This window comes from Oxyura jamaicensis, chromosome 15 (assembly GCF_011077185.1).
Source record: "Oxyura jamaicensis isolate SHBP4307 breed ruddy duck chromosome 15, BPBGC_Ojam_1.0, whole genome shotgun sequence".
Lineage (NCBI taxonomy): Eukaryota > Metazoa > Chordata > Aves > Anseriformes > Anatidae > Oxyura > Oxyura jamaicensis.
Genome location: NC_048907.1, coordinates 9,488,641 through 9,500,904, shown reverse-complemented (window position 1 = coordinate 9,500,904; position 12,264 = coordinate 9,488,641). Strand labels below are relative to the sequence as shown.

Genomic DNA, 12,264 nt, shown 5'->3' with positions numbered 1-12,264 from the left:
CCCACGGGGCCCCTCAGAGCTGCCGGCACTCCGGGGAGGAGCCTCCCGTCACGGCGAGCCCCTCACTCACCTTCTCCAGCGGCGCCGGGTTCTGCACCGCCAACGAGCGCGCCAGCGACAGCACCGTGTTGAAGTAGAAGCCGCGCGCGGTGCCCGCGCTGCTCCCCCGCCCCGTGCCCGCCGAGGGAGCCGCGGCAGCCGCCGGCGTGGTGGCGGAGGTGCCCGCCGCGGCCGCCGCCGCCGCCGTTGCTGCGGCCGCCGCTGCCGCCGCCACCGCCGCGGCCGCCATGTTGGGAGGGAGCCCCGCGGGCGGGGCCCCTCTCGCGGGACGGCGTTCCCTCGGACCGCCCCGCGCGTCAACAAAATGGCGGCGCCCTCTGCGGCTTCACTGCCAGTCACCCCCCCCACACACACACCTCCGACCCCTCAGCAATGGGCTCGCCCAGCTCCCCCTATCCCCGGCGGTGGGCGGTCCCAGCCACCGCCCGCCTCAGCGCAGCGCCCGGTGCGGGACGGGGAGGGGAGGGGCGGGACGGGGAGGGGCGGGGCCGCCCGGTGCCTGTGTGGGGAAGGAGCTGCGCGGCCGGGGCCTGGGCCTGGGCCTGGGCCTGAGGAGCGGCGGCGGCGGCGGCGGCGGTGCCCGAGGCCGCCCGGCGGCGCCATGTCGGCCCCCCCGAGGAGCTACAACCCCTTCGCCGAGGAGGATGAGGAGGTTGCGGAGGAGGAGGCGGGCGGCGCCGACCGGCAGCGCTACCTGCAGCGGGAGGTCCTGCGGCGCTCCGCCGCCACCGCCGACAGCACCGCCCGCTCCCTGTCGCTCCTCTACGAGTCGGAGCGGATCGGCGTGGCCGCCTCCGAGGTGGGTCCCGGGCGCCGGGGGGTGACCGGCGGGGCGATTTTCCTTCCGGTGTTTTGTTTTGTTTTGTTTTGGCTTTCAGTGAGGGCGGGGAAGCCCCTGCTGTTCTGCCCCGCGGGCCCGGCGCTGTCACCGGCTGGCAGCTGGGCGGCGTTTCAGGGCGGTGTGTCAGCCAGGAGCGGCTTCGTGGGTGAAGGAGGCTCGGGTTTTACATCAAAAACCTCCCTTGGGTCCCCCTTTATCCCCACAGCGCCGAGAGCAGAGCTCGGCTGTGCTCAACTCCTTACCAAGTCTTATTAGTGGCATTTATGCCTATCTAACTAGAAAACTTTTAGCTGGTCTCTAATTAATTGAGCCGTGAACTCGCTTAGTTGTTTACCAGGCGCTCAGTTTCATCCCGATTAATCACTTCCTTCGTGCTCACGGGCTCGTTCCGGAGGACGGGACGGGCTGTGTCCTGCCCTGGAGTCACCTGCCCGGGGGAGCGCAGCGGCTGCGAGCGGTCAGGGCTGCGCTCAGCGCTTCGGGGAGCTCCCTGCCTCGTGACTTGTTAAAAACAGCCTAAATGAGGAATTGAGAACTTCGTCTTAACGCAGGGGTAATGGTAAAACAGAAATTCTGAGGGCTTGCTGCTTCTTGAGGGAGAAAACAAGCACACTTAACAAGAATTCCCCCAGCTTTGGACAGACTATGAACACAGGTCCTTTGTTTTGCAGCTAGTGTTGGCTGTGGGCAACTCATCTGCCAAAATTATCTCAAAATTAATATTTGGATTACTTTGGAATAGTATTTGTGCCACTGAAATAGAAAATACACAGCTGTGTATATCAGAATTTCTAAACCTTCCACTGCTAGCTAAAAAAATTATTCCTGCAGTATGGGAAAACTCTAGTTGGGTTTATTTTCTTCAGTTATTCTGCTTATAAATTATCTGGAACACCCGAGTACGTGAAAATAGCCTCCCTTGTTAACGAAGTTGTCATTCACAACGAGTAGTAGTTCTCGTTTCACCGCCTCAAACCTTTGCGTTTTCACTACTTTGCCCACGGAGAACAGATATAAACATCAACCTGACAAGCAGCCAACACAGAACATTCCTGGCTCCCCCTTGTAGTACCTGTCAGGAAACTGGCATCGTGTTGATGAGGATTTTATAGCTGGTAAATGCTACAGCTGACTAGCAGCTCTTGATTGAAATGCCCTGAAGAAACAGGAGTGAGTGAAAAGGCTGCACTCCCTTAGAAGTCATCTACATAGATTGAAGGAATTCTTATTTTTCTTCAAATGTCTGTTAGAAGTATTTGATGTTTCAGTTTATCTTGGCTTTACTAGCTTCCTTTTATCTGTCAATATCTATTAGGAGCTTGTACGTCAAGGAGAGTCACTGAAGCGCACAGAACAGATGGTAGATAAAATGGACCAGGATTTGAAGACCAGTCAAAGACACATAAATAGCATTAAGAGTGTTTTTGGGGGGCTGGTTAACTACTTCAAACCCAAACCTCCAGAGAGCAAGCCAGAGCAGAATGGAACTCCTGAATATTATGCTAACAGTAGGTAAGGAAAATAAACGTTTCGCTTGGGAATGATAGTGCTTTCTTGGGTTCAAACAGGAGATCTGTCTGTCATCAGAAATGTTCTGAAAGATGATTCTGGATCTAGAACTGTTTTCCTGAAGTAATTCTTAAAGTGCAACCTTTTTCTCCACAGTAATTTGTGAATGTTTATTCTGTTATCAGAGTCTTGGATGCCTCCTGTGTGCATGCACACTTCTGTTACTTGGTCCCTCCAAGTACCAGACTCCTGGGGAGAGGGTTTCCTCCCAGTGTCACCAGTTTCACTCGTATATCTTTCCCCTAAACTCCTCACCTAGTCCATTTAACCTTTTTAACTTTTTTTTTTTTTCTGAGACATTTCTCACATCATCTCTGAAATGTCACCAGAAAATCAATTACAGATCTGTTGATTCTGTAAAGTCCTGAGGTAGTGTCTGGTTCCCTTTTTCTTTAACTCTGAGAAAAATATTTTTGCATCCCTTTATATTTGTAGTGCTTCTAGTTTAAATATTTTGTATATTTCAGTAGTTTTATTAAAAGCTGTAAACAGAAATGAATTGCTGTGAAAGTACCATGTCTCACAGTACTTGTCTCTCTTCAACTGAGAAATTTGTGTAAAGCCTGGTAATGCTGCATGGACTTTTAATTGTTACTATCTTTTTTCTTTCCTGGCCTCATCTTCCATTAGAGAGAATGAACAGATTGCATCCAAGACTGAAGATATGGTTTTGTTCTTAATATCAAAGCTTACGCTATTCTGCTTTCAACCAATTCTGCTTTCACTGAATACAATAATTTATTGTAAAGGGACTTGTTGGATTAAATCTAAAGAAATATTTTCTTGGATAATTTTGATGCCCATTCTTGTTTAATGGATATAGAATGAAGCCTGTGGTCCATAAGTGTTCTAATTTTATTCTCTTTATTACCAGATTAAAAGAAGCAATGATGTCTAGTAAAGAACAAGAGTCAAAATACCAGGAAAGTCATCCAAATTTAAGGCGGCTAGATAATTCAGGTTTGTTAACTTTATTTTATACCGAATGTCTGTTATCAAAGTGGATGGAACTTGCACAGTGGTGAAGGCAGAGACCCTTTAGCCTGCCCAACTGCTGACTTGGATTGCTACCCAACTTCTGGAGATTGTATCCCAGCGTTTGTGACTTTCAACTCTAGGGAACTGTCTGCCCCTAAGTCTGTTTATACCCATCCTGAAGACGTGAAAACTTTTACTTGCACGTGGATTTTATCTAGCCCTTCCTGCAGGGGATTTATGCTATATGTAGTAAAGACTGTAGTGCATCTACAGGTGTAAAGACATCTAGTGCTTACATCTGCACGGAGGAGACTTTGGCCAAGAATCCACATAACGTACAGCCAGCCTTGTCCTACATTTGCCAAAATGTTGACTTATACAAAATCTATTGCAGAGCATGGTTAAGAAGAACCTCAAAGTACATGTTCTCCTTGTTATTTGCAATGTGAACTATAACCCTTCACAATGAAGTCCTTCATTCACACAAGGAAGCATACAGGGTTTGATCTTGTTCCCCATTCTTAGGAGTTAACTTCGGATTACTTTATGTACAAAGTAACTGTTACTTCTTAAAGTGAAGTCTAATTATTTAGTTTAGTGAGAGTGAGAAAGCTGCAGGTTATCTTTATAGCTGTAGCTCTGTAAGGCAAGAAATGCTTTTTGGTAACATCAATCTCCATTCCACTCCGTATAATTCCACTCTGTCTGACCAACAGAGGGCAGAACTAACTCTCTGGTGGGTTTACCTGAGGGAAGGCTAAATGCAGATAGAAAGCAGGTAAGCCTGTTTGGTTGGTTGTGGGGTTTTTGTTTTTTTCTCTCTCAACTACCCAGCAGAACTACAAAAGGCAATTCAGAAGAGAGTAATTATAGCTTAATAACTGTTAGTCTTAAGCATGTCCTATAGATAGAGAAGTTGGACTGCTCCTGATACTCTAATAGGTGATATGATTACATGGCATCTGTAGTCTGACTAATTTTTAATAGCCCTTCTAAAACTTGAATTTTCTGTCTTTCTATTATATAATACTATGTATTTTATACTCTTGACAGACAGTGATTTCAGCAACATAGATTTAGTTACTTCAGTGCAACGGGATGCCTATCCAAAGAATCAACATCTGCGAGCTTACCACCAGAAAATTGATAACAACTTAGGTAAGTGAGAAAATTGAAACTGATGTAATAAAATTTTTAATTTTTGGTTCTCAAGACAGAGAATTTCTAAGCAATATGTTCTCAAGAAGCACTTTTGTTTTTTGTATAGCTCACATACGAGCTTTGAGAATAACAGCATTTACCTGTAGACTCTTTCAGAACTATAACCATGACAGAATCCAACATTTCATTGAGGCATGTGTTATTTGAATAGTTCTATGCTGTGGGATGTCTGTGGGTCAACTACCAGCACATACTAATAACAAATCTGAGTTAGAAATACCTTTCACATGAAACCAGCTAGAAACAAACTGGGTAGGATGCCTGGAATAGTATAAATCTCTTACGGAAACCAAAACCCTATTGGCATCATTATTTTAACTATTCTACATGCTTGCGCTTTAAAACTATTAGATTTTGAACTGCCCCTGAACAGAGAAACTGGGAGAAATAAACTACAGCCAAAGCATGAGTCCTCTTCGATCATAGATTGACCATAAGAAAAACAGTCTTACTAAATGGGAATATGCTAGCAAGTTTCTGTTACTTGAATGAGAAAATGGTGCTGATGTATCCCATAACGCTCGTACTCAGGATAAGAAAATATTTCTTGGAATCATCCTGTAAGTGACTGGAACTGGGACAGGCAGGCTAATTCTTACATTCTGAAAAAAAAATAAATCATTAAACAGATATTAGTAATATTAAGAAGGAAATAATGCCTCATATTGACAGCCAGATTAGACCAGTATGGATTCTTGTTAACTCATTATATAAAGCTTACCACCTGTTTTGAGAGATGCATTCAACACATCTCACTGACAGTTAAAACCGAGATATTAAATTGTACATCAGTTTGAACCCAAAGAATTTACAACTGTGTGCAACTTTGAAAAAAAATTGCAGAAAATAGAACAATCAGAAGGCACTAAATATTTCACATGTGAATTTGCTGCATTTTTTTAACTTCCATAAAAAGTGCCTCTTTGCTTACATGTGTCACTGTTTAACTGACCTAGAAAGAAGAGATTGGAAGGAAATCAGAAAGGAATAGATCAAAGAGAAGTAATCAAGTATAAGAGTTAGTGGAAGCACATTTGTTGTACTCCCAAGCCATGCAAAAACGTACTAGCCTCAGAAGCATTTGTACCAATCAATCATGCAATAGTTTCCTTGTAGCCAAATTAGGAAATGCGGAAATTGATTTTTTGCATCTGTTAAATAATTAACTGCTTAAATCTTAAATTTTCAGTGTATTGATGATACTCTGCATGAAGATCGTTTTAAAAGGGAAAAAAAAAGTTAGTGAGCATATTGTGTATATCGACCTCAGAAAAGATGTATCCCAGCCTTCTACAAAATGTTTTTAATAGTGGAAACTGTATTGCAGGATACCTCATTTTATAAGGATACAATTTGGTTTTAAGTGTTTAACTTTTAATGGGAAGGAAGTGATTACTTTCTGATGGTAATTCAGTAGCCATGTCAAAATATTGCTGCTTCCACTATTAGAGAATACTTGGACTTGAGCAGTCTTAACTAATGTTTCCTAACTCCAGGTTTTGGAGAAGAGGGAGTCCTGGTAGCATCTGTTTCAACAGTGTGCTTTATACTGCTTTGAATCCTTATGGTCAATCTCTCTGTTGACAGATGAGATGTCTTCTGGGTTGAGTCGTCTGAAAAACCTAGCTCTTGGTCTGCAGACAGAAATAGAGGAGCAAGATGATATGCTGGATCGGCTAACCAAAAAAGTAGAGACACTGGATGTCAATATTAAAAGCACTGATAAAAAAATCCGACAACTTTAAAGAGCTTATAGAAATTTTTGTCCAGCATTAGTTCTTCTTGGATGTCTTATCTGAACAGATCTCTTAAAAACTTGGACAATATCTATTAATTTTTTTCTGGTATGTTATTGATTTTGTTGCCATTAAAATTGCATAATCTTAAGTGCAGCATAATACCTTAATTTTCCTTATAATGTAAATAGGAAAAGTGCACGCTGAGTAAAATCTCTCAGCACTCTGTTAATTCTTTTGTGCTGGATACCTTTCTCAATTGCATTACTGTGAGTTGTATGTGTGAAGGAATTTGGAGTCTACAAAGCTTCAGTGTCCTTGGCCTGAAAGCTGTGATGAGAAAAGTAACTACATTTTTGCCTCTGTTTTGGGGAGGGGTCAGGGGGAACAGAATGTACTTCTTTGTTCAGAGCAAATGTTGCTAATTCTGTTTACCTACAGCTATTTAAAATGCTGAAAAAATGCTGATTTCCAGCTGTAAAAATAATTGTAAGTGACTCTGGCATTTCTGGGGCTTAAGGAACAAACTGTTCCATGGAAGTTGTAAATTGTTAACTATCAAGGGTGTCATGCAGGAATGATAAAATCCTCTGCTTTTTCCCTTTCCAAAGATGACTTTTCCCAAGAGGTAGATGAACAGTAGTGGTTATGACTGAGACTGTGAATGCTATCACCTTTATGCTATTATCAGTAAAGAACTACAGGGGTATATTATGGTTTACACAAAATCTTGACTGACTGACAGAAACCGAAAAGGTTTGGGTAACATATTGTCATCGTCTGATTTTTTTTTTTTTTTTTTTTTTTTCCTTCCCTTTCTCAGCTTATTCAGGTAGGTGGTTATTTGAAAGTAGTTTCCATTTCAGAAATTAAGAATTGGTCTGATACTGTGCGAACAGATCATAGATCATTCCTTAATTTAACCTTTAGTTCAGATAAAGGTGATGAGGGAGCAAGTAGGTGCTGTGACCTCCTTGGTAATGTGACTGGTCTTAAGATGCACAACTATGATTGGCATACTTCTACATAGGCTTAGCAGGTATTAAAAAGCTTCTGCAGATTAAGAAATGTTTAAAAAGTTTGAGTCTTCCAGATAAATGTTGAGCCTTCCAATTTGTTTTGTTCTTTGTTACAGTAAGTATCACTGTAGAATGAAATAATTACAGCTCTACTCCAACCTGAAGACATGACAGGGAGAACTAGATGTCTTGAAAACAAATAAGCTATTTCAGTTTGGAGAAGACCCCTGTCAGCATTGCAGCACTTAAATATCACAAATGACAATGAGTGACTAAGACGCTGTCACTTCTTTGAGCTGCTACCATGTTATGAAGTAAATTAAAACCTTGATGTTCAGGACCGTCAAGCTTGCATCCTTCATGAATATCACATTCACAGCTTCTCCTTTCTTTTGTAAAAGGAATTGTTACCTTGAGCTGACTTGCTATAAAGCGTACCTTGTTTGTTAAGGAAGCACAGGAAAACTGAAGCCTTTCTTGTTGTACAGTGTCTCCTGAGAGTTCACTTGTAGAAAAATAAATCACTAAAAAAAAGCTACACTTCTTGAGCATAGTATTATGAAAAAATAGGCATATATTCCTGCGCTTACTAGCAAAGCACAATTGTGAATTAGATTGAAAGTGAGCCTTTAACTTACTACTGTCATTGGTTTTGGTCCCTAAAAAATATATGCCTCCTAGAGACTTAAAACTTTGTGAGCTATTAGCATCTTTATTTGCTTTTCAACTTTCATTTTACATGTCACTTACATTTATGAGGAAGCTTGGAAAACCTTATTAATGACAACTTATCTACTTTTGTGAGTGTATATCATAATTAATTTTCTTTTACTCTGTTAGAATATTCAAGAATCATATGATTTAATGTCTCAGGAAGGTCAATAGATTTATTTAGGAAATGGTGCCAATCATTAGTTTTCACAATCTCTAAGTACCTGGGTGAAGGAATATTGAAATTGAGTGTACCTGTTTTAATTTTGTATTTGACTCTCCCCTTTTTATTAAAAGTAATTAATAGTAATATTTGAACCTTAAAATGAAAAGTCTGTTGAGAATAGAGGATATTAAAAAAAAAAAAAAAAGCACAGTAATTAAAAACATTTGTTTTAGTTCGAAATCTGCCTTTATCTGTATGCAGCTATTTCACAATTACATTTTTTCCAAAGTTAGACTTCGGTAACTAGGTTGTAGGCTGAGGTTTTCTCCACTAAGTTATGGTTAATGAAGGAAAAATGTATCTGGAAGATCTAGTTATGTTATGTGTAATAAGAAATGTGGAGCTTGAATCCAAGCAAAAATTTCAATTGATTTAAAAGTATGTTATCTTTCTGACGTAAGCTCTTCCTTCTTTCATTCTGAATTGTTTCATGGAACAGACTCAATTTTTTTGGTCAACAGTTTATTTGTATCAGCCTTACTAAATGTTTCCTGCATTCTGGATATCTCTTGATGCCTTTGAAAACAAAGGCAAAAAAGAGGAATAAAACAATAAATCCTATTTCTGCTTTGAGAACCTCATGATCCAAGCAGACTAGAAAACCAAGATCTCAGCCATGTGGAGGTTAGAGGCCTAACATTTCATCTCTTCTAACAGTTCCATTCACAGTCTCAGTAACATAGGTCTTTGTTTTCTTGCTATGGAGGCTTTCCTGTGCTATTTATTTATTTGTTTGTTTGAGAAAACATTTGTTTTCTTGCTAGTTAGGCTTTCCTGCTCTATCTATTTTTGTTTTGCTTAATAGCCTTGTTTTAAAGGACTGTTTCCCACATCGAGCTTTCATTGGGGGGGGGGGGGGGGGGAAGATTGTGCAAGGGTATAAATGGGTATCTGCTACAAAATGAATTTGCTTTCACAACTTTCATAAAGATGCTTTATACTTTCTGCTGATAAAGAAGTTTAATTGATGTGAAGCGACAACTCTATCTTGTAATAGCGTTGTTTTTTTTTTCTCATTAGAGTAACTTTCTATCCTGCAGGGAAGAGAGATTTAAAGGAGGAAAAAAAAAAAAAAAAAAAGCTTTTCCTTTCCAGGAAATGTCACTGACTTTATATATGTTTTGAAGGACTTTTTGCGACTTTTCTTACAAGTTCCTGATAAGACATACAATTTTATTTCTTCTTGGATACTTACCTTGTGTAGGGTTTAGAACTTTCAGAAGACACCAGTGCTAACTTGATAAGCTAAATAAATTGTTTTGTCTAAATATTCATGTTGGCATTCATGTGTCCTTGCAGCCATATAGCTCTGATTAATTTTATGCTTACTGGCTTGAGTAGAAGTTTAATACTAAGGTCAGCATGAGAGATCAAAAAAATCTTTTAAATCTTCTTTATAAAAGGGTATTTTCTTGCTTCTCAAAATTTGCTAATAAATTTTGAAGAAGTGTTAAATACTGGAAACGTAGTAAGATACGTTCTAAAAACAAAGAGGGGAAAAAAGTGGGAATAACCAGATACTTGGTTACTCAGTGTATATGATTATAAATTGCTTGAGTGTTGAATTACATACTGTAACAAATGATGCATAGCTGAATTGTCATCTGTACTGCAAAGATTTGTTGCTGTGCTGAACTCTTTTGTCTTACTGAAATCACTGGGACGCTATATTGTGTCCTATGAGGACATAGCAAGGCTGCCATCCAAAATTTCTAATAAAAACTATTGCCTTTATTTGGTTTATAAACAAATGCTGTCTGTAATCAGCTGGCCTTTCCCTGAAGAAGGTTTTACAGTTGTTGTTCTGTTTTTTAATTTGTAAAACTTATCTGAAATATATGGCTGCCTAGTATTTTTTATGATGTGTGAAATAGAAAATGCCTACTAACCACTCTGCCTTCTAAACAGACAGACTTTCACTGGCATTTTTTGAGGCATAACGTCATGTGGAGGAGATGTATTAAGTTTGACTCTGAAATATGTGGGGATTCATTTTTAGAATCACAGGCAGTGTTAGTTGTGTCTACAGCTTTTTTTAACAGTACTTTAGTTCTATACCACCCAGGTATAACATTTGCTTTTTCTTTTATTTAAATGCTAAACTGGACTGTACTTCATCAATTTAGGAAATTAAGTAAGTGTTGAATGGTAAGATGGTCAATAAAGGTGCTTATTGTTAATGGAGAGTTCTTGCATTTATTTCCCATAATTCTTTTATTACAATTTCATTGATGCTTCTGTCCCATAATAAGATCTGTTAAAATGCTGGGCATATTCTGTTAATTTTGTGTCAAAATAGAAAATAGTTTGCAGCTGGTGCGTTTATTTTTCTTGAAATAAATGAAAGGCATTACCTTATTAGGTGGCTCTTGAAGTAGGTTCTCCCAGATCCTGAAAGAAATGCAGACAAGCATTCATTTCTGCAAAACCTTAGCTTGTGCAGACAAAATCTGAGATGCTGCTTGAAAAGTAATCTTGCCGTAGTGCTTGTTATCATCTGGAATATCATAAACTGGATATATATACGTGAAGAATGCAGGCAAGATGGGAATAAGGCAAAAACAATTGTACAGTCTTGGAAACTTAAAAGCAACAGTGTGGTCCCAAATTTGCTGTTTAAGTCCTCAGAATGTCTTGACCTTTAGCTAGGTTCTTATCTGTATGTGAGAAGAGGAACTTGGCTTCTGAATTTCTTTTTTCTTCTTCATAACAGAGATAATTTTCTTGGATACCATGAAGCCACAGAAGTGCTACTACAAGAAGCTCTGAAAAGAGACAGTCAGAATGCTAGAGAGATTGACAGGTTTTTAAGATTCAAAGAACTGTTTTCCTGCCCTTGTGCTGAGAGTTCCGCAACAGACGGGAACTGAGAGCTCTTCCATCTCTGCACCTTATTGTTGCATATAGAAAAATCAAAACAATGCCAACAGTACAGGGGAGGATGGTAGACAATGGAGTGGTGCAGTGAATTCTGAGTCTCTGCTAGAAATACTCTTAGCTAGCTTTACTTGCGTGGAGAATCGGACAGTCAGAAGAGAGTATTTCACACTAATTAGTTTATGGCTGGTCTGGCATTTCAACCCTTTTGTGTTTTCTCAAGGACTTCCTTTCTTACAATGCAGTCCCTGACTTTCTGGGAAATGAGAGGAAGGGGGAGGTAAAAAAGATGCTCGTGCAAGTATGAAAAAATGGGAAGAGCAGGTGCTGTGCTTCTGCCTGTCTCTGTCTCTCTCTCTTTTTTTTTTTTTCCCTGCATCTGAAAAGCAGCTTGGTTTGGTTTAGTTTTAAAGGAGGGAGTCCTACAATTCGCATTTTGGTTTTGTACATTGTATATTGTACATTGCTTCTAAATATGTATCTCTGAGATCCAGGGATCTGTGGATCCAGAACTGATGGGCTGATAAAGCTTACTTGAAAGAAAGCAGGGAGGTGCCCCCACAATAAACAGTCTGCCAAATTGGGAAGACCCCTGGAGGGGGGCCAGGCAGAGTTTTCTAAATAGAGTGACCCTGGAGCCCTGCCTCAGCTATAAAAAGTCTAGATGGATTGTGACTTTGTTGTTAGTGAGGCAGAACCTTCTAGAAAATGGCATTCCAGCTCTCTCTGTGAATGTCTTTGGGAAAATAACTGTCTTCCTTGGCATCTGGATTCTAGTTGATCCTTCATTTTCCTCTATATTAATTGTAAATCTGTTCTTTCTAACAGATAGCAGTCATTTGCCAAAGACAAGCTCTGCCTGTAGATCAGTACTCTGAAAAACTGCTAGATTTCCTATTGCTTAGAAGAAACCTTTGCCTGGCTTCAGTCTCACAACCTTCCAAGGCCAGCTAGGGCAGCGAGAGTATGAAGAGTGCCAGTGAGGCCATGCCATATTCATTAACCCTTCAGTGTAGAAAGATAATA

General features: G+C 40.4%; 2 protein-coding genes across 2 annotated transcripts in view; one reads left to right on the top strand and one right to left on the bottom strand.

Moving 5' to 3' along the window:
• The window catches only part of PI4KA (phosphatidylinositol 4-kinase alpha), a 60,152-nt gene extending 59,820 nt beyond the window's left edge, over positions 1-332 (bottom strand). The window contains exon 1 of the mRNA XM_035340129.1: positions 71-332. Within this exon, the coding sequence (XP_035196020.1) occupies positions 71-289 (219 nt within the window). The 5' untranslated portion in view covers positions 290-332. The remainder of the gene's footprint in view (positions 1-70) is intronic.
• A 133-nt stretch (positions 333-465) lies between these two features.
• On the top strand, positions 466-10,541 carry SNAP29 (synaptosome associated protein 29). Its single transcript, XM_035340142.1, has 6 exons — positions 466-574; positions 631-859; positions 2,217-2,413; positions 3,345-3,430; positions 4,502-4,606; positions 6,257-10,541. Exons 2-6 carry the CDS (start codon positions 662-664, stop codon positions 6,412-6,414), a joined length of 744 nt encoding a protein of 247 aa, XP_035196033.1. The 5' UTR covers positions 466-574; positions 631-661; the 3' UTR covers positions 6,415-10,541.
• Positions 10,542-12,264: the final 1,723 nt, after the last annotated feature.

Bases quoted from the DNA above. Each gene is read 5' to 3' on its own strand.
- SNAP29 (XM_035340142.1), top strand. From the start codon at position 662: ATGTCGGCCCCCCCGAGGAGCTACAACCCCTTCGCCGAGGAGGATGAG. The intron at 2,414-3,344 runs GTAAGGAAAATA...CTTTATTACCAG, and splicing joins GAATATTATGCTAACAGTAG to ATTAAAAGAAGCAATGATGT. The intron at 4,607-6,256 runs GTAAGTGAGAAA...CTCTGTTGACAG, and splicing joins GAAAATTGATAACAACTTAG to ATGAGATGTCTTCTGGGTTG.